The 22,784-nt window shown below is 33.5% G+C and overlaps 1 protein-coding gene across 44 annotated transcripts in view; it reads left to right on the top strand.

The window, feature by feature from the left end:
• The window catches only part of RIMS2 (regulating synaptic membrane exocytosis 2), a 595,904-nt gene that overhangs the window by 443,801 nt on the left and 129,319 nt on the right, over window positions 1-22,784 (top strand). For 27 of the 44 annotated variants that reach the window (XM_013064767.2, XM_045078009.1, XM_045078010.1 and 24 more), the window contains one exon: window positions 4,452-4,552. The exons of the other annotated variants lie outside the window; for them this stretch is intronic. In XM_013064767.2, the coding sequence (XP_012920221.1) occupies window positions 4,452-4,552 (101 nt within the window). The remainder of the gene's footprint in view (window positions 1-4,451; window positions 4,553-22,784) is intronic. 44 annotated transcript variants of the gene reach the window in all.

A 22,784-nucleotide genomic window follows, 5' to 3' on the forward strand; every position in this document is an offset into this window, starting at 1 on the left:
CAGCATTTTCAATAAACACACCCAAATGCTTTTATTTAACAAATAAATATATATCCCTAAGATAAATTAAGCAATGGAAAAAAAAATCTATATCCCTTAGATAAATTAAGAAATGAATGGTTATATACTTGCATTTTAAAAATTATTTAACATTTATTTCCAAAGCACCATTACCGACTCATGGCAGAAGTACAGGTTTTCAAACAGAATGATTTGTCTTTTTTTTTTTTTCCACAAAAACATTATGTTTTGTGTTCTTAAAGTAATATTTTTCTTCTATATAATGCCTTTCTGGGCATTTTATAAGCTATTTATTAACCCACATAAGAAAATAATAGCACTTAATTTCAATAACCAGCAATAACATTCTGGTATATAAATCTGAATTTTTTCCCTCCCTTTGTCTTTTGTATAGGTAATATGTATACAGATTTTTAGGAATATATATAGTTTTTTAAATTATCAATTATAAACTATAGTACTATATCATTTAATCTGTTATAATTACAAATTGCAATGTCTTTATTTTACATTTATGTATGTGAATGTACATGCACATCATATGGTTTCTTTTTCATGGATACATCATAGTATTCTGTAGATATGCCACAGGTGCGGTTACTAACGCTTATTGTTGGACATTTAGAGTTTATTTTCCTAGGCCTTTACAGTTTTCAAACAATGTAACAATAAATCTACTTGCATGTACATCTTGCACATTGATTTCTTTAGGAACAATTCTAGGAAGTGAAATTTCAGGTTCAAAGGTATGACCATTGTAAACCCTTTTGATACACAGTACCAAATATGTTATATTTTTAAACAATTTACTTTTTATCATTGTACATCAGGTACTTTGGAAAACATTCATATAAATGACCATCAATTTTTCTGTCAAAAAAGCTGTCAATGACTCAGTCTGAAAAACAAATTTTTTTCACAGTTAACAGATATTGAAAGACAGTTAACATATTCAATGAAAGTCAAGGACAGTATTTTCTTTTTGAATTGCTTGGCCTTTGAAAATAACCTAACAAAATACCATGTTTCTCTTTTATCTCAATTACATTTTTATTTATTCTTATTTCTCTCATTACATTTTATGTAGTCATTTTAACAATTTCTATTCCTAGTCCTCTGACCAGTGAAAGACATTGATAGGTTATCTTTATAGTCTTTCTTACTGAAACTACAAAATAGACATAAATAACAATGCTTTCTCCTGTGTAATCATCACCTTGAAGTAGGCAAGTAGAGATTGTATACACTGGTTTACCTTTTTCTTTATTGCACTTTATTTGGTACATACCTACATACACTTAAAGATTATGTGAATTTGGCCCTTTTAGCTTTGATCATTTGGAATATGTTAATTTTTTCACTGTCATCATTACTGTCTGTAGTTTTCTTTTGTTTTGTTCCTTTTCCACTTTGTTCATATTTTCTTGGAAGAAATGTTTGTAAGCTAGGATTCAATAAGACAGTTACTAAAAGTAATTTTTTCCTTTCCTCAATGGTTTGGCAAAATATACTTAAATTTTAAAGGTACGTTTCTATGGTATATACAGTAATATTCTTCTTTAACCTCCATCAGAAAAATGTCTCAGATTTGTTTTGTTCTATGCTCAGATTCCAATTATTATATCTCTGTGTATTTTATGAAAGTCAATTAGATTTGTTAAAGCTATACTTTATCCATATTGTTATCAAATGTTTGGGGAGTTTCAACAGGTGACAGTTTTATATTTCCTATGATGAGTCTCTTTATCAGTAGGATACTTTTCTCTCTAAGGATATCATTGTGAAGTGTTTTCTTTATGAGAATATGTTGATAAAAATGTAGAAGAGAAATGGAAGACTTCATAAGAGCCAAACAGTTTGGAGAGAGGAATGTCTGGTTACTGTTTGTCCTAAGGATTAGCCACCTAGGAGAATTTAAAGTTGTAAGTTAAATGCATATTTACCCAAGTTTGTTGACTGTAGACCCAGTAAGGTGGTCACTCGAGATTTCATTAGTTAAGGCTCTTAACAAAGAATCTTCTAATCTAAGGTCTGTCTGTAGATGGTAATTGAGTCTGGAGATGAGAGATGTGTTTGAGATTGGAATTTAGTTGATAACATATTTAAATAATTTTATCACTCTATTTACATCTTTGTTTACTTACAGCAAATACAAATTAATATTCTTCTTAGTCCCCCTGTGATCTGTGAAATACAAATGATGTTCCATAAACCGGATTCTATAAAATCTTTAAACCATTACTAAGGAGAAAGGCTTCTTTGTGAAGCAATATTAAATCAATGTGTTGTGCTTTTTTTTTTAAACACAAACAAAAAAACCATTATGCTTTAAAGCAGGGATTATCAAACCATGGACCACAGACCACATCAGGCCTGCTGCCTGTTTTGTAAATAAGGTTTTAATAGAACAGTGACATTCATTTGTACATGTATTGTCTATACCTGCTTTCGTGTTATAGTGGCAGAGTTGTGATAGAAAACATACAGTCCGCAAAGCCTAAGATACTTACTATGGGCCCTTTACAAAACAAGTTTGTCAGCTTCTGCCAGTATATATCACAATGGTAATTAAAAAGAATTTGATGTAGCTTCATAGGAGGCTGATGTCCAGCAAATAGTCTAATTATTAGAAAATGCATATATATGTATGTATGTGTATATATCTATGTGTATGTATATATAGTTAAATATGAATATATAAAATGTGTTCAAGCTTCTTTGTCTGTTGGTGCTATTTATGTTAATATACTATCTTGCTACCATGATATCAAAATGAAATTTTTTCAGAGAACTTCCCAAACACTCAATTTAGGTAATATTCTTTAAGTTCACATAATTTTTTGGACATGGGGATGGCTTTTTGTTTCCCTGCCCTTGGAGAAAATAAACATATTTACCTGAGAATAGCTCTTAAGGTACAAATAATTTCAAAATTGTATTTAAATAGGCTGACAGACATTTATACTTTACTGTATTCTATATTCATATCACTCACTCAATTATATGTATCAACCAATTTATATCAATATGACATATCCCTATTCTATAATTTGGCACATATTTAATAAAATCACTGTTAAAACGAGACTCTTAAAAGAAACAAATTGCCTCACTTTATTGAATAATTGACTTAAATTTACTGTTATACTTAGAGGTCATGTAATATAGACTACACATTCTTTTATTTAGGATTTTCTTACTCCTTTTTGAATTTTTTCTTTTTTTTAATCTTATTTTAAATTAATCAGTTTTTACTTAAAATTTGTTACCAACAAGAATTATCTGATATACAATGAGATTTTTTTCAGGATAAGTATTAAAATACTTATTTTTGAATAGGCATACTTTTGTCTAAAGATCTTTACTTCAGTTTTCAGTTAAGCAAGAGCTATATATGTATATGTTTACATTCCTCCCCACACTCAGTGGTTATGAATTTACATGATGACTTATTGTTGTTGATACCCACTGAGCCCAATAAGCTATGATTATTTTTCCCAGTTTATAGATTTGTAGTATACAATTGGGATTTTGTGAACATAATCTCATTATGCATACTTATGAGAAATGCAATTTTCCTGTAAAATCCCCTTAATAAAAGTTATAAATATAACCTTAAAAACACTTTTCACGTTTGCCAAGATTTGCTAACTGAATTTAGTTCTTATTCTAACCAAAGTTTTTAAAGGTCCTCTTAACATCTATAATTGATGTTTTGGAAGTAGGACCTGTTATAGAGAATTATTAGTCTCATTTTGTAATGGTTTTACCATCTCACTTTCTCACCTCCTTGCATATTTTTTTTTCCTAAAATGATCTCAGTTATACTCTGCGCCTTTACTGGCATGGTATATTCTCAGCAGTATTATTCCCAGTGCCTCTTTCTTGATGCTATTTCTAGAAAATTCAAGTTCAAAAGATCCAATTGTAAGCTTGGGAAACCTGCTTTAACACATGGGCTAATTTTATGAGAATAGTTTCTAAACACAATTGTAAAATTGTAGTTGAAACCAATTAGACTCACAGCTATTTTTCAGTAAATAATCAAATCCTGATGAATCACAAGCCAAAGTTTTTATTTATAGTATTACTATTGTCAAGTTTATGTGCTGTCAACTATATTCTCCTGGGCATACATGTACCAGAAAGTGTTTTGTATCTGGTTAAGATTTGTTGTTCTGTTAAAATTCATTTACATTTTATTCAGATTAATTTTTTGTACATATTTAGTAATCATGCTTTTATTCACCAAATTGCATACTTTAAATAAATCTAAGAAACAATATGACATTTTAATTTGTATATACTACCTTGAATGAAAATACCATATCAGCCTAGCATTTCTTCTATTATTCTATTATACATCCTGTAAGTAGGGCTCAGAAATAAGAACTGAACATTAATTTTATGGGTTTTTTTCTACTCGATAGGTGCTATGGATATAGAGGAGAGAAATCGCCAAATGAAAATTAACAAATACAAACAGGTAGCCGGATCAGATCCCAGACTGGAGCAAGATTACCATTCAAAGGCAAGACATTTTTCTTTTTAAAAGTTGTAATATAAACAATTAATCATATGAAACCGTTAGATTCTCTTCAACTTCTGAACGCAGATTAGTTAGACACAAACATATAATGTAATGGCCCCATGATACCAAATGCTAAAATTTATAATGTGTTTTATATTCCAACTTTAAGTTGTCTTACTAAAAACGTCATTATATAATATAGGAAATTAAATATATGAAACTCATAAATGATCTGAAGAACAAATCTTTTAGAATTTTTTATTTTGTAGAACCTACAAGGGTCTAACACCCTCAAAAATGTTTAGGAAGAATGGCTGTGGTTTTTCTGTACATAGTTTTTTTTTTCAATTTTATAGTATTTCAATTGATTCTGGTTTAATAATGAGTTACTAGAACAAAATATATATTCATATGAGATGTAAGTTCAAGAGGTATTTTTTAGTGAGCATCTTTTGGAGCTACTTTTTGGGAACAAGTTGAGGTTTGAGGTCTACCAGGGAAGATTCCTGCACTTCGTTTTGTTTTTATATTTTCAGAACGTTTTTAGGTTCATGATATTATTCACGGGCAAAGTCATGAAAAGACTTTGCTCTAATGTACCTATTTAAGATTTAATAAGAGAATGAAAATAGCAAAATTTACTCATAACATTTAGTTACTATGTGTTCTGTGACTTTTTAATGTGATCATTGCAATCGTGTAATATTTGTGGTCTATAGATTTCTGTATATTAGAGAGAAGTAGTGTCAGTTTTTTACACTTAGGTCTATTTTAACTTTACCCACTTAACCTTTAGTTTTTGTCCATTATACTCCATTATTTGGTGAAGTCAAACTTACTAAGTAAAGCATAACTGACTACATTAGGTAAGCATATGTGGTCAGTATCAGACGTTTTCATTTCCCCACTGGACCACCTAAAGGAGATACAGATTCTCACATCAACGTCATCTTCGAAATCACCAATCTCTTCCCAAAATTACGCAAATACTGACATGGTCAATGTAGGATTGTTCATCACAGAGTTCTGATGTCCTGGAAATGACACAGGCCTAAAGCCAGAGAAAGGTAAATTCAAGACAAATAAAGCCCTGCCTTTACTTAGCAGGCCTTAAACTATATTTGTTTTCTAAAATAAAAATATGAATAATTTCAAATAGGCTCAGTGAATTTCATAGAAAATAGTTTTATAATGATACAGTATTTCAGATACCTACCAATCTTTTGAGCTTCATGTCTGAAATGATACCTATGTCTTTTCCCAGGTACTTTGTTGGTATTTCTTCTTAGGGCTAAATACACCTGACCTTTTGTGACATCACTTATACTCGAATCGCTCATTCCTTCACTATGTATAATGCAAAGGCCAAAGCATGTCGTCCTAACAAAAGAGGATCTTAAAACTTCTAGAAACATGTCTTCAACTAACGACATCAATTTTTTTTAATCTCCTGCTATATTTTAGGAAAGAATGTAGATGATTTTTTAAGGTACATATAATACTCTCAATAGTAGTCAATGAAGAGATGAGTATGAAGGGAAAATGCAATCAAGGCAAAACAACATAACAGTACAAGTAAAGGGTGGGAACAAAATGCATAATATGAGACCCTGTATACTTGCGGCTTGTGAAGCGAGTGTTTTAACTGTGAGCTTCCTAAAAAGCAGCAAAGGCAGAAGGGGAAACTGTATCGGTTGTTTAATTCCCATTGTTTATACGATAAAAACGAATCCCTTAGATGCAATACCAATGATTCTTGTTATAGATACCTGACAGAAATTTGCTCTAGGAGAATGGACCAACGGAATACAAGAGGCATGGCTCCAGATTATTTAAAAAAAAAAAAAAAAAAAAAACAAGTTTTGATTCCATTCCAATTCATAAATAAATTAATTCTTGAATCTTCAAAGTTTTATAACTTTGATGCCAATTATTTTGGGCTGGAGAAGATTTAAATCTTGGCAAAGGACCAATTATACTAAGCAATATAATTTCATTGGTATTCTGTAAGGAAGTGGTTTTCTAGGTATAGTCCCAGACCAGTGACATCATCACCTGAGAAATTCTGGAAGTGCAATTCTCTGGTCCACATACTTAATAAAAACTCTGGGGGTAGAGTCCCTCTATTTTAGCAAACCTACCAGGGGATTCTGATGTACACCAAAGTTTGAGAACTACTGCTCTAAGGTGAGCTGCTTGCAAAATTGACTTCTTTTATTAGGGTCTTAGCTGGAAGCCATAATGAATGACATCATTAAAAAATGGAGACTTTGAGGTCAGATGATCTGACACCTTCACAAGGTGCTCATAGTTTATTAACATCCTATCACTTGAGTATCAAACACCATTATGTTTTCTGTTACTGAGGTTATGCATTCAGCTTAACTAAAAATGTACTTAAGCCATTAAGGTACAACTTCTTTAAAGGGTCCAAAATACAACTCTATTTCATTACCCCACAAATTATTTACTGATGTGGAACTATCTCTGCTGGGTCTATGTCCCCATCATCCCTAACTTGATCTTCTCTGTCCTGGATCAAAAAGAAAATTACAGAAGATACTTTTTCAGTCAAGAGTATATATAGATTTAGTTATTATTCATTTTCATACTAATAATTTCTTAGATTAAAATTTTTGACATCTGTACTTTTAATTATCCATAAATAATTCAATATAAATATAGCTTATATTCTCATTCTTCTATATTTTAATAACAAGTATTAATTTAAGGCTTGCTCTTGAGTCATGTGCTTTAATACATTAGGTCTAATTCTTAACCAAAATCATTTACAGATGAGAGAGCTAAGATATAGAAAAGTTAAGTAATCTGCCCAAGTTCACATGGCCACTGAGTCCTGGAAATTATCATTCATAGATGATCTGATTCTCAAATTTAAAATAACTAAGACCAAATCCCAAACCTCAAACATACGGAGCCTATACTCTACTTCCAAGCTATCTCCCTGAAATTTCAGAAAGGCTATTAAGAAGCTTTGGTGGAATCTAATTTAGTGTTAGGGAAGTGGTTTTTTTTTTTTAATTACACAAGCCACATTTTAAATGGCATTATATCCCTGAATTTTTCAAGCTTTCCGTACTGATAGTTGTAAACAATTCTTACTAAGTTTTTAAAACTCTCCTTAGTAACTGACTTTGAAAACATCTGTAGAAACAGTAACTACCAGGTTACTCTCTAAGAATATTTTAAGTATACTAGGAAATTTGAAGACAGAAAATTTGTATCAAAGAAGAGCCATAAAAAACATGTGCAGACATGATTCCTATTTAACTAGTGGATGATTTCTTAAGGGGTTTTCCCTCAAAGAAGTATTTAACTATGTAGCTGGTATACCCCCATGCCTCTCTTTATCCCAGCTTAACTCATCTATTCTATTCTCAACAGAAATTTAAGGAGCAACATTGATTTTTCCTATAAAATCAATATTTTCTGCTCTTCATTGGTTCAGAGGAAAAGTGATTTGTCTATTAAATTTAACAGTGCAAAATATAATTCGGCAAAGAACAACTACCCTGCTTTGCTAATTAAAAGAATTAGCAGTAATTGAATGTTGATGTGTAACTATACCTGAAAATTAATATGGAGAATTTGATAATGTTTATTTAAATAAATTTTTTTTTTTTTTACTTAGCCATGTTTATTATTTTATAATGATCCTGGAAGATATATTTTAAAAAGGGTAGTCCATAATATTTCCATAAAGAATGCTATACAGTTAATTGTTACAGCATTTACTTGGAAATCAAAGCTTTTATCTCTGTAGAAATAATGCTGTTTTTTAAATTAAGTAATTTTGTGTTCCCACAAAAATATCTTACTCTTATTATAACTGTTATATATAAATATCATAATTTTGTTTTCTTATTTATCTCCCTAGAATTAAGTAGGAAAGCCTGTAAGTGCCCAGAACTTTTCGAATGTGAACCAAAAGACTATTAATGCATTTAACCCTTAATCCAGTAGACTGACTTAGTGTTCAGGGAGCAGAGGACAGTGTAGTAAAAATGAGTAAAAGGGTCTTTCTCCATTCATTGTGCACAGTTGATCCCATTTCTTGTCACTTTGTTCCCAGGCTTTTTATCCTCTAGGGATCCATTCACCAATTTCAAAGAGGAAAACAACCTAACTCAAGTAATTTAAATTATAATATGAATAACATAACCACACAGAAATAATTTGTTTTTTAAATCTGTAAATACAACTAAAACTCACACTGATGGAATTGCAAACAATATCAATGAAAACAATTTCACACTTAAAGTATTTTTGATAACTAGGTCCCCACTGTTAACTAAGCTGTTCCCTTTATTAGAGCGTATTCTCTTCTCCACACTGAGGATACACTGTCAAGGCCAGCCTATGGTGTTTTAAATTGATTTCCAAGACATAGGCCAAAAGGGGAACCAGGAGAGGGAGACAGGCTGGGGCAGGTTCGGAGTTGCTGCCTATTGGCTGTTTATAAGTTTGCTGTTTGTGAACAGGAGCGCTTAAAGACTCCAGTGGCCTCACAGTGTGACTAGTCCATCAATGTCGGGTAGTGTAGTAAATGGACACCCAGCCGGGAGTCAGGCAACACCCCCCTGGGTGACTTTGGGTAGGTTGACCCTTTATTTTCAGTTTCTTTATCTATTACACTGGGCTTTGAGACCTGTTCCCTAGGGTGGTGGTAGGGTAAAACGAGATGATGTATACGAATGGCTTAGCCGTTAGGGATTAAATGTTGAATACGCGGTGCCCATAAGATTGGTTTTTATTTTTGGAATAATGAGGGCTGATGTAGTCATAGATACCAGAAATTAAAATGACAAGGTTGAAAAAGAAATAGTTAAGCGATCAGGGAGCTAATGAGAAGGATTTCAGGGTAACTCAAATATCATGGAATGGTTTCTAGGTTCTCAGAGAATTCAAGCATCAGAGATTTAAAAGGAAAAATAAGACTTAAGGGGAAAGAATTTATGAATCTTCAAGGGATATGGAAATTAAAAATGAGAGACTGGAACATAGTGGGTGATGGGAAATTACAAACTAAATTCCTGAAATTAAGAAATTATGTTACCAAGGCTGATGTTAAATGGGGCTGGCCTTTGGAAAGTGCATGGGTATTTAACAGGAAATGCTCCTTAATAGCGGTGATGTATAAGGATCTGAACACTGAAAGATGAAATTTATAAAAAGTAAAATTTAAACCATGGATAAGTGGCCTTGTACAAATTACTATGAAAATACATGCGTTTAGCAGAAGTGAAGAAATGAAGGATCTGTTTTAATTTTATAGCAGTGATTGAAATAAAATGCTCAAATTTTGTTGGCCTGAGCAGACAGGTTGATTTGCTAGCAGCATATAACACAGTCCAGCAACAGAACAGTTGAGCTCGGCTTTGTGCCTACTGGAGGAAATGCGGCTGCAGAATCCCTTCTCAAGCTCCCAGGAGAACCCGGTATTCACATGAAACAGACCCCATCGTGCCAGTGTTAGTCAGATGGAATCATCTGATAAATAGAGCAGGAGAATTCTAATAGGCGTGATCTCAGTAACTCAGTCTCTACCCTGCAAAGCCCTCCAGGAATAAGTTAAAATGTCCCAACAGGCGTAATGAAGCGTCCTTTCTTGGAAGAAGCAGTTTATTGTTTCTTGAACAGAGGGAGGATTCGGATGTTCAGAAAATTCCTGCAAGGCTTCGTCTGGCCAAATATGGAACAGAATGATTTCATTTGTAAAAATCAGAATTAAGATTACTTACCTGTGGTTTCTATCCCAAGCTTGGTTAGGAAATCTTACCACCTCCTGATGAAGAGGCCATATCAAGAATGCCAGTGGCTGCACTTAGATTTCTTCATTGAAGCACACTATTTCTCTAACCCTCTCTAACCTTCTGGTTAGACCTAGCTTCAAGGTGTGTAGCAAAATCCCAAGAGAAACTTAAGGAATTGACTGAAAGTGGCTAATATGCAAGCCTAGGAAGAAAAACGGACAAGTTACTTTACCCAGAAGCATTCTTTTTTTTTTTTTAATTTAAATTCGATTAGCCAACATACCTAGAAGCATTCTTAACTGCCAAACTTAGTCACCAAGTCTCTGAGAAAGTGTGCTGAGTCCTGGGTGCTGCTCTCCCTCTCCTCCACCTCTTGAGAATACATTTTGTCCAAGTACCCGCACTGTAGTTTGCTTCCTGGCCCCAAACCAGACCACACCCTTCTGGACTGTCTGGCTGCTTGCCCAGTCCAGACTAGCCTCCAAGCCTCCAAGCCTCTTAGTAGTTACCTGCTGTGTACTTTTTTACAATCACTCTCTGGCTGTTCCTTTTCCAAGTATATTTACAGAGAGAAATAAAACAAGATTTAAAAATATAGATTATTAAGCTAGTAAGTAAGAGCAACCATTTAATATGGCGCTACAAATACAAGAGATATTAGTGGTTATCTTACCAAGGCTTGAACAAAAAAACTTTCCACCTCACCTACAAAATTGACAAATTATATATATATAAATATATAAACCTAATGAAAAGAAAGTTGGAGATTGAAATGAAAAAGGAACCAGATAAAATCATATTGTAAAAGACTTCATGTCCTATTTTTCCCTCTTCTATTTCTTATTCATGTCTGTGAGTTTCTTATTCATGTCTGTGGGGATAGATTTCTCACTTATATTATATTAAATGTCCACCAAACTAGAATTTAAAAGTAACTAAACAATTTCTATATATATTTCTTCCTTTACGTTTGAAATAAGTAAAGGGATGATCAATGCATCATCGAGGGAAAAGGGGCCATTGGAAGTACACCTTCATGCTAATGGGGTGCATTGCCTAGAACTATAATAGCAGCCATGATCACAGCACAATGTGTGAAGTCTTGATTGCTGTAATGGAGAGATAAAGCCAGTTTTGTTAGTCACTTTTCAATTATTTTTTATTTTTATTTTATAAATTTAATTTTAATTTTAATTTTATTTTTATTTTTTAGCGATTATGATTACATATAGGCTGCAGAGTGTATTAAAAGTTTGAACTCCAAAACCAAATTGCCTGGACTCCAATCCTACCTGTCATTATTTGTATTACCTTGGGCAACTTCGTTAACATCCTTGTGCCTAGGTTTCTTATTCCAGAAGATGTGCTAATAATAGTACCTAACTCATAGGACTGTTTTCAAGATTAATTCTATTTATATACATGTAGAACTCTTAAACAGAGTTTGGAATATAGTAAGAAATACATACATGTTAGCTGTGATATGATATTGGTAATGATGGGGAAGAAGAAAAAGAAGAATCATTTCCAACAGATTACTTGTTCTTAGCAAAGTTCTTGGGCGTTCAGGTCTGTATTTGTTGATTTTGGTAATATACCAGGTAGAGATAAGCATATCTTTAAGGTAATCCTAAAAATATGTGGGTGGAAAAGGAGGAAAAATATAAAAATTAATGATAATGTTAAAAGTCTAAAAATTGATTAAGGTTGTATTATTTTTACTAGTTTAGTCAAATCTTTATCTACCCAAAATTATTTTTCTTACAATTTCTACTCCCTAGTAAGTTGGTTGTAATTCAGTTTTAGTTTAAAGAGAGAGAGAGATAAATAATTTTGCACATAAAATTATCTGTACACATGTACACACACATGCACACACCTTAGAACTCTGAGTCAAAATAGAATTTCTCTTTTCCAAATTTTAGCTGATAGAAGCAACAACTATTCATTTCTTGCTTATCCCATAGATACAAATATAACTCACTTTATATAAAAGATATACAGTTAAAACTTAATGGTAAATAATTTTAATAGAATTTTAGAAATGTGATATTTTTATGTGTGGTTAATCTTTGAATTCAAAAGTTTCTAACTTGAGGTTCCTTTTTTCCTTAACATCTTGTATTAGTTGTGTAGGATTGTCATAACAAATGCCACAGACTAGGTAACTTAAAAAAAATTAAAAAGAAATTAACTTTCTCAAAGTTCTGGAGGCCTGAGGTCCAAAATGAAATTATTTTGAGACCCCTTTCCTTGGCTGCAGATGGCTACTTTCTTGCTATGTGTTTACATGGTCATCCCCCTATATATTGGATTAGAGCCTGGCCATATGAGCTCATTTTACCTTATTTCTTTAAAAGCCCACAAATACAGTCGTATTCTGAGTTACTAGGAATTAGGACTACAATATATGAATTTGGGGGATATACAGTTGAACCATTAAATAGTATTTAACGGTTCAAATAATCAAATGGTTCAATAATCAAAATAATCAGCGGCCTTTTAAAATAACTTTGCTGCCTTATAAAATCATACTTGATTATAATACAAATAGAAATTTTAAGACAAGTAACTAAATATAGCTATTTTGTTTCAAGCTTTATGATTTTTTAAAATTTTCATCATTTTTTTCTATTTCATCAACTACAGTATCACATCCTCGGAGATGAGATATTTTGTTTTTGTGACAACAAGTTCATTTTTTAAATTATTTTTCTTAGTGATAAAACCACATTTAAAATTCAATATGGTTTTCTTAGTCATAATTTTATTCTGACATTCAATCTATGGGTCTGTTTTCTTTACATATATTTGTGAATTGCTACCTAATACTATCTAACCACATGTCAGGCCAAGAAATATGAAGAGAATATTTTTTAATTATGAAGAAATCATTTGAGATTACTGAGAGCAATTTATATATTATAGAACACGATAAAATTACAGAAGAAACTGTAATTTCTCCCTTTTTAGTAATTCTAATGTTGCTAAAAACTGACAAAAGAATTTTAAGTAATTTGTATTCAACAACTTGCTGCTAAACAGGTCAGTCTATGAATGACAGGTGCCATTGCCAAGATCATAATTTCTTTTAGTATACTGCCTAAGAATACAAAGGAAAAACATTTCTCTTTTACCTCCCCCCCCATTCATTCACCTTTGCTTTCATCAGGCCTCCAGAGTTGCTGGCTTGCTGACAACTAGTATACCTTATAAGGAAGACAGGAGATGAATGATATGGGTCAGAAGCCTTTGCTTTCGCTATAATAAGCACTCAATGGGATATTTTTCTAGATTATGGGCATCCATATGAGAAGAAGCTAGAGTGTCAGGGATGGTATATGTTTGGAAAAGGCTTTAGAGGAGGTGAATGTCAAGTATTTTGTACCAAGGTATGGACAGGATATTAACCCCAGGATGGGGTATGGCTAAATTATTGCGTGAGAGTCACAAGCAAATTTTGTAACAGGCATGTGATTATTGGTTTGTGTCTAAAAGTTACTCACAGTAGAAAGGATAATGAGAAAAAATTAGAAGATTTGGGCTTTAACTTTTATTCTACCATTTATGTGATAAGACTTTGGAAAAACTGCCCAGTTGTTAGTTCTTCACAACCCAGCTTTGAGGGAACCTGGTAATCTATTAAGTATTATACAAATACATGGTACTTCGAAGGCTGCACTGGGAAAAGAAAAACCCACTATGCATTAACAGTTGGGTTTTGGGCAACCTCATCATTAATTAAGCAAATCATTTAATCTCATGGCCTACTATTTAAATGAAGTTTGAAGTAGATTTTCAATATTTCCTTTTCTTCATCTAAGTGATTCAGCAATCTCTGATCAGGCCAGGCTCTCTATTAGATATATTCTTAAAAAGGATTGAATCTATGTACGTTAAAATTAATTGATGGCATATTAATTATGATTTAATGAATAAATTTATAGGTATAATATTTTAGCCTATTACTTCACATGAAATAATTGATAACTAGGTTAGAATTGACACATAATCCAAAACCTTTAGTCCATTAGGCAGTCAGTCAAGTAAAGCAGCATGGAGCTGTCTGTACCTGTACTTTCAATCTAATTTGGCCAATTAGAATTTGAACATGTCTACAATTTTATTAGGTAACAGCTTGTTCATGAGCATAAAAATTGTTGTTGTCATTTTTCCTCAATTGGAAGAATTTCAGATATTATTAGCAAAATAAATTTTCTGTTTTCCTAAATATGGAACTTTGAATATTTCTATTTCATCGGTTTTGAAGATTGCCAAGTAATACTCTAGTCTGGAAATAATATAACCTATAAGAAGAGGAACTTTTGGCTGTTGATAACTTCGAGAGGTAGAAATGTTGTTTTAGAGGGTCTAGAACTTGACTTGGCTCATGGATATGCCCAATAATAACATTTATTTTTATTATCTATTATGTATGTGACACGGAGTAATAAAAGAAAAACCTTACATTTGAACTTCATTGTCATGGATGAACCAAAATACACTAGTTCAATATAACTTCCTAACTAACAAAGAAAATGGCTGTGATTTTTCTGATTGGCCCTTTTCATGACCAGGCATATTTATAGCAAAGCTTAGTCTTCAAGGTAGAATCATGTAAGAATATGTTACTTCTTAAACCCATTACCATTTTCTGTCTACCCCCAAACCCCCTCCAAAAAAGCTGACCTGAATTTTAAATGGAATGTAAAAGAGTTATTTCAATGGGACATAAAACATCTTTATATTTTATTCAAGTTAGTTTGCAAGATACTGTTTTTTTAATTACTTTCAAGCTTTATTTGTTTAAGATACATCCAGTTGTAGTTTTTGTATTCTGATTATGCAGGTTGTTTTAGGTAGAGTTTTAAAATTCAGAAAAGGAAGAAAATCTTTATTCTGAAGTATAGTTAAAAATATGAATTTTTAAAAAGAAATGACTTAGGTTTTACATAAGCTTGCCTAATCTCCCATTAAACATGAAATTATTTTTTAATGAAACACTTTTTTAATGAAAAGAAATTGAAAGACTTCAATATTAATGAATCATACAAGCTTAGTCAATTCACTTCTCTGTTTCTTAAGTTTCTCATCTATAAAATTAAGAAGCTAGACTCTATTCTCTCTGAGATCACTTTCAGCTTTAAAATACTGTGATTTCTTTTTAATGACTCAGTGATGAGTGAATAACAATAAGTAAGTTTCAGCACCAAATAACTTTCCTGGACTTTTCTTTTTTTTATTAATTATTTTTATTAATATATAAAGTATTATTTGCTCCAAGGGTACAGGTCTGTGAATCGTGAGGCTTACACATTTCACGGCACTCACCATATCACATCCTGGACTTTTTTCTTAAACCAAGGATGGTTATAAATGAGTCCTCTTCTGTGTGTCTGAACATAATCTCAGGGGACAATTAGTAGCTTTTTCTTTTCTGCAACTCAGAACTGCATGCCTGGTGTGTCTCTGAAGTTGATCAGCTGTAATTCTGGTTTCTGGTTGCAACATTAAAAGACCAAAAAATTTCCAGGGGAGCAATCAAATGAGGAGCAATAAAATGAAAGACTAAGTGAATGCAGGAAGGAAGGGAGAAAAAGAGGGGATAAGGAAAGAGAGTTTGAAAGCAGAAGAAGGAAGGAGGGATGGAAGAAGGGAGACAGGCAGGCAGGCAAAATTCCTTCCAGTCTAGGAGTTCATAAGTTAATCAGGGACACAACAGGTACATCAGTGCTACTCTTACAAAATAGGCTGTGTTAACTGATGTAATAAAACTGAACCATGCAAAGGAAACCTAAGAGAAATATTCATTTGGCTTGGAGAAATCTGGAACCATGTCATAGAATAATACATGAGGGGAAGGACATATCACGCAGAGGAGGAGCTTAAGCAGAGTTGCAGAAGCATGAGAGCAAAAGCCATATATTTAAGGAACAGCAAGTCGTTCTTGAGAATGGAAATACACAACAGATCAGGTTACATATTAGGATATAGGAATAGAAAAGTTGGCTAGGGCCAGATAACACAGGGCTTTGAATCACTTGGTTTAAAATCCAGAATGTTCTTCATTATAACCATGGGCTTTGAAGATCTTTGAAGAAGTCGCCACTATGAACACACATTAATTCTAGTGGTAAACTTTGAAAGGGAGATTAAAGACAAGACGTCCTATTCAGAGGCTACTGCTATAGTCTAAACAAGAAGTAAATGTAATGCCTTGCCGTGTTTTGACGGTTGCCTCCATCCAAAATGGTCTTAATGCACACCCAACTGATGCTGCTCTGTCTTGTCACATGACGAATGAGAGCAGTGGGCCACTTCCAGATTTTCAACAGAACGTAGTTACCTCTGCCCTATTCCTAAATTTAATGGATTGTGGCAATTCTCAGACCCTTTCAAGTTTATAATACTTCGTGGTTATTTGGACTGTGATTTAGCCCCAATTCTCTTAAATCCAAGTACTTTGAGTTACTCTAGTGCTTCCTAAGGTACTAAGATTTGAAAAGGAGCCCTCTCCATATCCCGAGTCCATTAAATGCTATTGTGTTTCTGCCAGCTTCACATTCCTAGGACCTCAGTCCTGATGCTGTGTTTTCATATTTTATTTCTGCTGCACCTTTAAAATGCTAGCTTGCCTCTTAGTATCTGTATTGTCCCTACCCCATGTCCTAATACAAGTTATAAATATCCCCTCAAAAATACAAAAGTCATGTAATAAACCATGGAATATTTAAAGATGTTCACAAGGGGTCAAGTATAAGGGGTTCCTGTGGCCAAGGAGAGCTTCTTTGTGATATTACTGAATTCTAGCTAGCTCTTTCAGGTTTCCTCTCTGAGGGTTTGGAGAAGCATTTGGTCACAATAATGGTACCTGTGCTTTAACACTGACTCTCCTGTCTTTTGGAGAAGTTTTGGTGTGTTGCTTTGCACTGGCAGCAGGCATTCTGTTCTCTCCTCTGTCAGCTTGGCTATAAATGAAATGTGTGTATCACAATGAGATATTGCCATTAATATATTTAATGGTCTGGGAAGAACAGACTTTGAGAACACTTCTTCATTGAGGCAGAAATTTCAAATGACATTTGTTTGAGATATTACTGAATAATAACACCATAAAAATAAATGTAAGACTCATTAAGGCTTTTGGAAAAGAAAAAGAAATTACCTTATGTGAATACATCTAAATCAAGAGATAGCTAAGTGTTAACACATATTATCTATAAATTTAGAAAATAATAGCTGTCTTAGGCATTGTGAAAAGAAAACAATATATAAAATATTTGGATGTTTGTTGGAACATCCACATTTTAATAATTATTAATGTTACAGTCATGAATTGGTTTAACTTTCTTTGATGCCAAGTATAAGCATAGTTATGAAAAGTAAAACCCAGATTAATAGGTTTGAGAATAAAAAACATGGATTTCCAAGTCAGGTTTGGTGTTATCCTACTCCTAAGTAAATAGGTGTCCAAGAACAATGCCTTTTTATTTTAGTGAGATATGGAATTAGGAACTTACTTATAAAGTTTTCATAGCTCTTTCCAAGTTTTTTTTTAGCCAAGAGAAAATGTTTGAGATGATAGCTGAATGCTGATGAAATCTGAGTAACCCAGTCTGGAGCTTCTTTGATTTCATCACAGACTATGCCTAATTGTTATTATAAATACTTACTATGTGTCAAGACCTGCGACCTCATTTAAAGCTCACCTCAGGCTCAGAGAAGTTAAGAGGCTTGCGCCAGTTTGCACTGCTCCAGTAGGAGGGAAAGCAGTACACATCCATGTATTTTAACTCTGTAGCCCAGGGTCACTATGATACATGGCCCCTCACCATCAAAATTAGATGACCGCATTATAGAGGTTATCAATATTGTTAGTTAAAGAATGTGCCTTTATACCATGAAGTCAGAAAAAATTTTTTCTGACCCAGATTAGGATAAGTGGTATATCATTCAGGTTTGTATTCACATGTTCATGGTATTAAAAGAAAAAAAAAACCTAGCAAAATTATCTGAATAAAAACATTTTTTTCCCCACAAATAAGAAATCCAAAGAGCAGCTCAGGGCTGCTCCTGCTGTTTAAGGAACCAAGCTTCCTATTCTTAGAGCTTCTCTTCCTGCTCCCTGTTCTTAGAGTAGGACACTCATGCTTATTGTCACAGAATGATGACTGCACCCGTAGGCCCATGTTTAAATGCCAGTTAGAAAGAAAAACAAAGAGGGGAGGCAAATGGCCATCCCAGCTGAGTCAGCTGGGAGTAATTGCTCTCACCAACCCCCACCTCCCCGGTTCCTGCTTACGTCACAGAGATCACACTCAGGTCAGTTGATCACCCTGGCTAAATGGAAAATGAAGTCATTTTGTTTTGTTCTTGTTTGTTGTCATTGTTAGACTCCTAAAATAACTCCGGATTCTAAAGTCTTTGAGTAAAGAACAAAAAAGGAGAAAGAATATGGGTAGGCATTCAGCCGCACCTGTGACCAAGGAATAGGAGTCGTAGGCTTGAATTACCAACAGGAAAGACCAAAGACCTATTCCTACACCCCTTGTAGCCAAATACCTAGATATTTGTTACCATTAAATGAGTAAGTGATATTTCTTGACTAATTAGAGTGGAGAATATTGAAGAAGGAGAAAGTCAAAGGTAACACAAATTTTCTATGTTTTAGTTCAATACTGAGCCTATTAAAGAATTCAGGGAATATACGAGTCATAAGAATAGCTGGTTTGGGGTGAAAGAGAATAAATTTGGTTTTGGCCATGTTGAATGTGATATACCTGAAAAACCACATGTGGTACATGCCCTGTGAACACCTGGTAATCCAAGTCTGATGTTGGGGGTTGGTGAGAGCAGATGATAAGGATTTATTTGTCATTACATAGCAGTGGAAATGGACAAATGAAGGATCAGATCATCCCGGGGTGGGGGGGAGGGATATGCGTAGTGAAAAGAAAAGTGGACTATTGATTGAAATTTGGGGAAAATATAATTTAAAATCAGGTCAGAGAAGGTGAAACTGGCAGAAGAGTTTAAGAAGGGACAGTGAGAGAGCCAGAGGAGAAACCACGGGTGACATTATCTGAGAAGCTATTCATGGAAACGTTTCAGAAGGAGAGAGGACTTCAATATTAGATGGAACATCAACATCAAGAAAGAACTGAAGACACTACCGGCTGGTAAATTAGGATATTCTTGGTGTTTTCTGTTTGTTTTTGAGAACAGTTTCAGTAAACAATAGACTAGAATGGGTGAAGAGTTCTGGATTCTGAGGAGAAAGTGGTTAAGAGCATTTGCTAAGAGCAAAAGAATGAGTTCTGTCGTGACCTGAGATCAGCAGATCTGGAATTTCATCACAGAACTGGCATTTCCCTTTCTAAAAATTGTGAGACTTTGGTGAAAATAAGTAACAGATGATGAGAGCTGCTGATTGCTCATAGACATGGAGGTTCCACAGAGCCAAGCCTTTGTGAGAGTCAGAATTGATTACTAGCAATGATTTCTCCCTTACAAATTCTCCAGGAAAAATTTTTAATCTTATAAGTTTCCCTCAAACCAAAAGACAGTTGGCTCTTTAGTAAGTCTTGGCCAATAGGGTAATGGCTACCATTTCTATTATTAACAGTTTTTTGTTGTTGTTGTTGTTGTTGTTTTTTGCCCTTACGCTGTTCTTGATATTCTATCTTTCACAAGGTTTCCCTGGTTGAATAACTTACAGATCTGGCATCTTATTGTCCTTCACTCATTGTCTCCTGATGAATCTCAGTGAATCCTACAAGCAGTGCACATATTTCTAAACCCTGTGCTTGGTAGTATATACCATGTCTGCATTGGGTGACCATCTGGTAACTTGAAATCAGCCATGAGGGGAGTATTTATTCCTCAGAAATTAGCAAACTCTGTAAATCAGAACTTTTCCCCCTTGGGCACTATTTGTTAAACATATCATCACACTACTGCCTATACCCACCATGGGGAATAAAAGAATTACATGACTAAACTATTCGGCTATCTGCACAGTATTTTATCCTCTGACTTAATGCTTCATCCTAGAGATAATACTACCATATAAAGTCCAGATAAAACAACCATTCCCTGCGTTTCAACTCATTAAACATTTACTGAGTTCCTATTACCTACCAGGCAAGGGTCTAGATAATGGGAATACATACTAAAATAAATAAGACAGACATTATTCTCAGGGAATTTATAATCTAGGCAGGATAGATAGATAGATAGATAGATAGATAGATAGATAGATAGATAGATGGATGTGAGAAAGAGATACATGGTAAAATTGTAAGAAAGGAATGAATAAAGTAGTTTAGGAAGACTCTGGGCAGTGACTAACTCTTCTTGAGGTAATTAAGAAAGAGTTTTCTAGTAGGGATTTCATTTGCAGAATATTGTTTTTAAGACTAAATCCTAAATTAGCCCTCAGTTTTCTGTAGCTTTTCTCACTCTCTTCTCCCTCTCAGGTAGAGACCTTATCACACAATAACCTCTTTAGGATCCTACCTAAACAAAATGATCTCTAACAGATTTTCACACAGTGCAACATTCCTATCAAGCCCTGATAAGAACCTTGGCTAGGACAGAGGGGAAGTCATCGGAAAGTAGCTCCTCAAAGGGAGAGTCTGCACTTGTGATACTATCAAAAGACAACAGGACTCTTCAAATTATGATCTGAAATACTGTAAAAATAGGTTAGCAAAAATGAGAGCGATCTTCATTGACCACAGTGACAAGAGTCCCCCTTCTCTGCCCTATGTCCTCCACACCCCTCGACTGATGTCCAGAGCCCTGTCCAGAACTTCAGCTTCTCCTTTACCATCATTATGTTTGCCCTATGTTTTTCCCAATCTTATGATCTATTCATTGTGTTTTCTCTCTGAATGTGACATGAATATTCCTGCAAGTATTTCTCAGTCACATAAAACTTATTTTTCTTCAAACTTGGACTTTTCCCCTGCCTGGTACTTTGCAATAACCAAGTTTTGACCTAGATTGCCAAATTGCAGTTTTCTGGTGAAATTTAATGTCAAAGATAGCAATGTTCAAGGGAACTCATAATCCCATTCCCATGTCTTGTTTTAGAAGTTCATGTACAAAACTCAAACAACCTGAGTTGCTGAAATGCTGGTAGAGAAATCAAGCAGGGAAATTGCCTAATCTGAGAGCTTCAAATGAGTATGCTAGAGAAATGAAAATCTTATTTTAGAAATTTGAATTTACTTTTTTCTCAGGAATATTGTTCCAAAATTTTAATAATAACTCTCCTTTTAATAGAGCCTTGATGATATGCTGTTAATTTCCACTATTGTCAGATGAACAGAGACAACATTAACTTTTCTAGGCCACTTAAGAACTCTTTAGAGTCTGGAACATCCTGAAGAATAATAATTTCCTGTAAATTTTTCTAGTTCATGATCTACTTAATAGTAATGTACAAAACATCAAAATGCTGTCGGGAAAGGCTTCCTTACTCTCTTCCAAGATTTTAATGATCTCCAATCAGGGCCCAATTTTCAGCTGAGATCATATAATCCTATGCAATAAATCTTCTTTGTTTTTGTTCCATTAAAGAGAATGGTGAGGATATCATCCATTGTTGATCTGTCAGCTGTAAACTAATACATGCTAATTGTTGAAAATGTTTTTTACTTATGGTGCCAAGACAGCATCAACCATTTTTAAGTAAATGAGCTTATTTGCATTCATAACTACCTTCGTACCATAATAATTTAGTGGCTGCTATCTCACTGTTAAACTAGAAACTTTTGTTTACCATAATTTAGGAAAAGAAAAAAAATACATTTAAGAAATTCTTTAAAAATGAATTGTTTTAAAAGTAAACTCTAATATTAGGTCATTCATTACTTTGATTTTGGGGTTTTTTTTGCAGTTGTGTATATGAAGATGTTATATTCTAAGTATATTCAAAATATGTTCTTTTGAAGTTCCATTTATAAAAAGATGTTTTTCTATTATTTCTCACTTTCTATATTTCTCATTCTGTGTATCATGTGTAAAGTTGTAATGGAAACCCAAGCTATACCCTAAAGGTAAACATACTTAGTTACTTAGGAGGAGACAGAGAAATGTTCTTAATACAAACCTTGAGAAGGCACTAGAATCATCATCAAACTTGAGCTGTTAGCTTATTTGTAGTCTTTCTTTATATAAACTTTTCCACTCAGTGTCTTTTTATTTAATGACTTTCTGCTTTAGGCACTAGAAATGAGCAGTTGCTGTGAACTAAGCACACTACTGGGTATTTTAAATGTATCATGTCTCTTACTCCTTGCAAGAATCCTTACAATGTGATTTATCCTTATCTTACTGGTACAAAAATACTAAGCCTCAGAGTTTAAGTGAAATCAAATTAAATCTTTGACTCTTAGGTGCTAAGAGAGTTACAAAATTAAGGAAGATATTGTCCTGGCCTTTAGGAGCTT

This window comes from Mustela putorius, unplaced genomic scaffold, assembly GCF_011764305.1.
Source record: "Mustela putorius furo isolate JIRA1106 unplaced genomic scaffold, ASM1176430v1.1 tig00000228_pilon_pilon_pilon, whole genome shotgun sequence".
In the NCBI taxonomy this organism is placed as follows: Eukaryota; Metazoa; Chordata; class Mammalia; order Carnivora; family Mustelidae; genus Mustela; species Mustela putorius.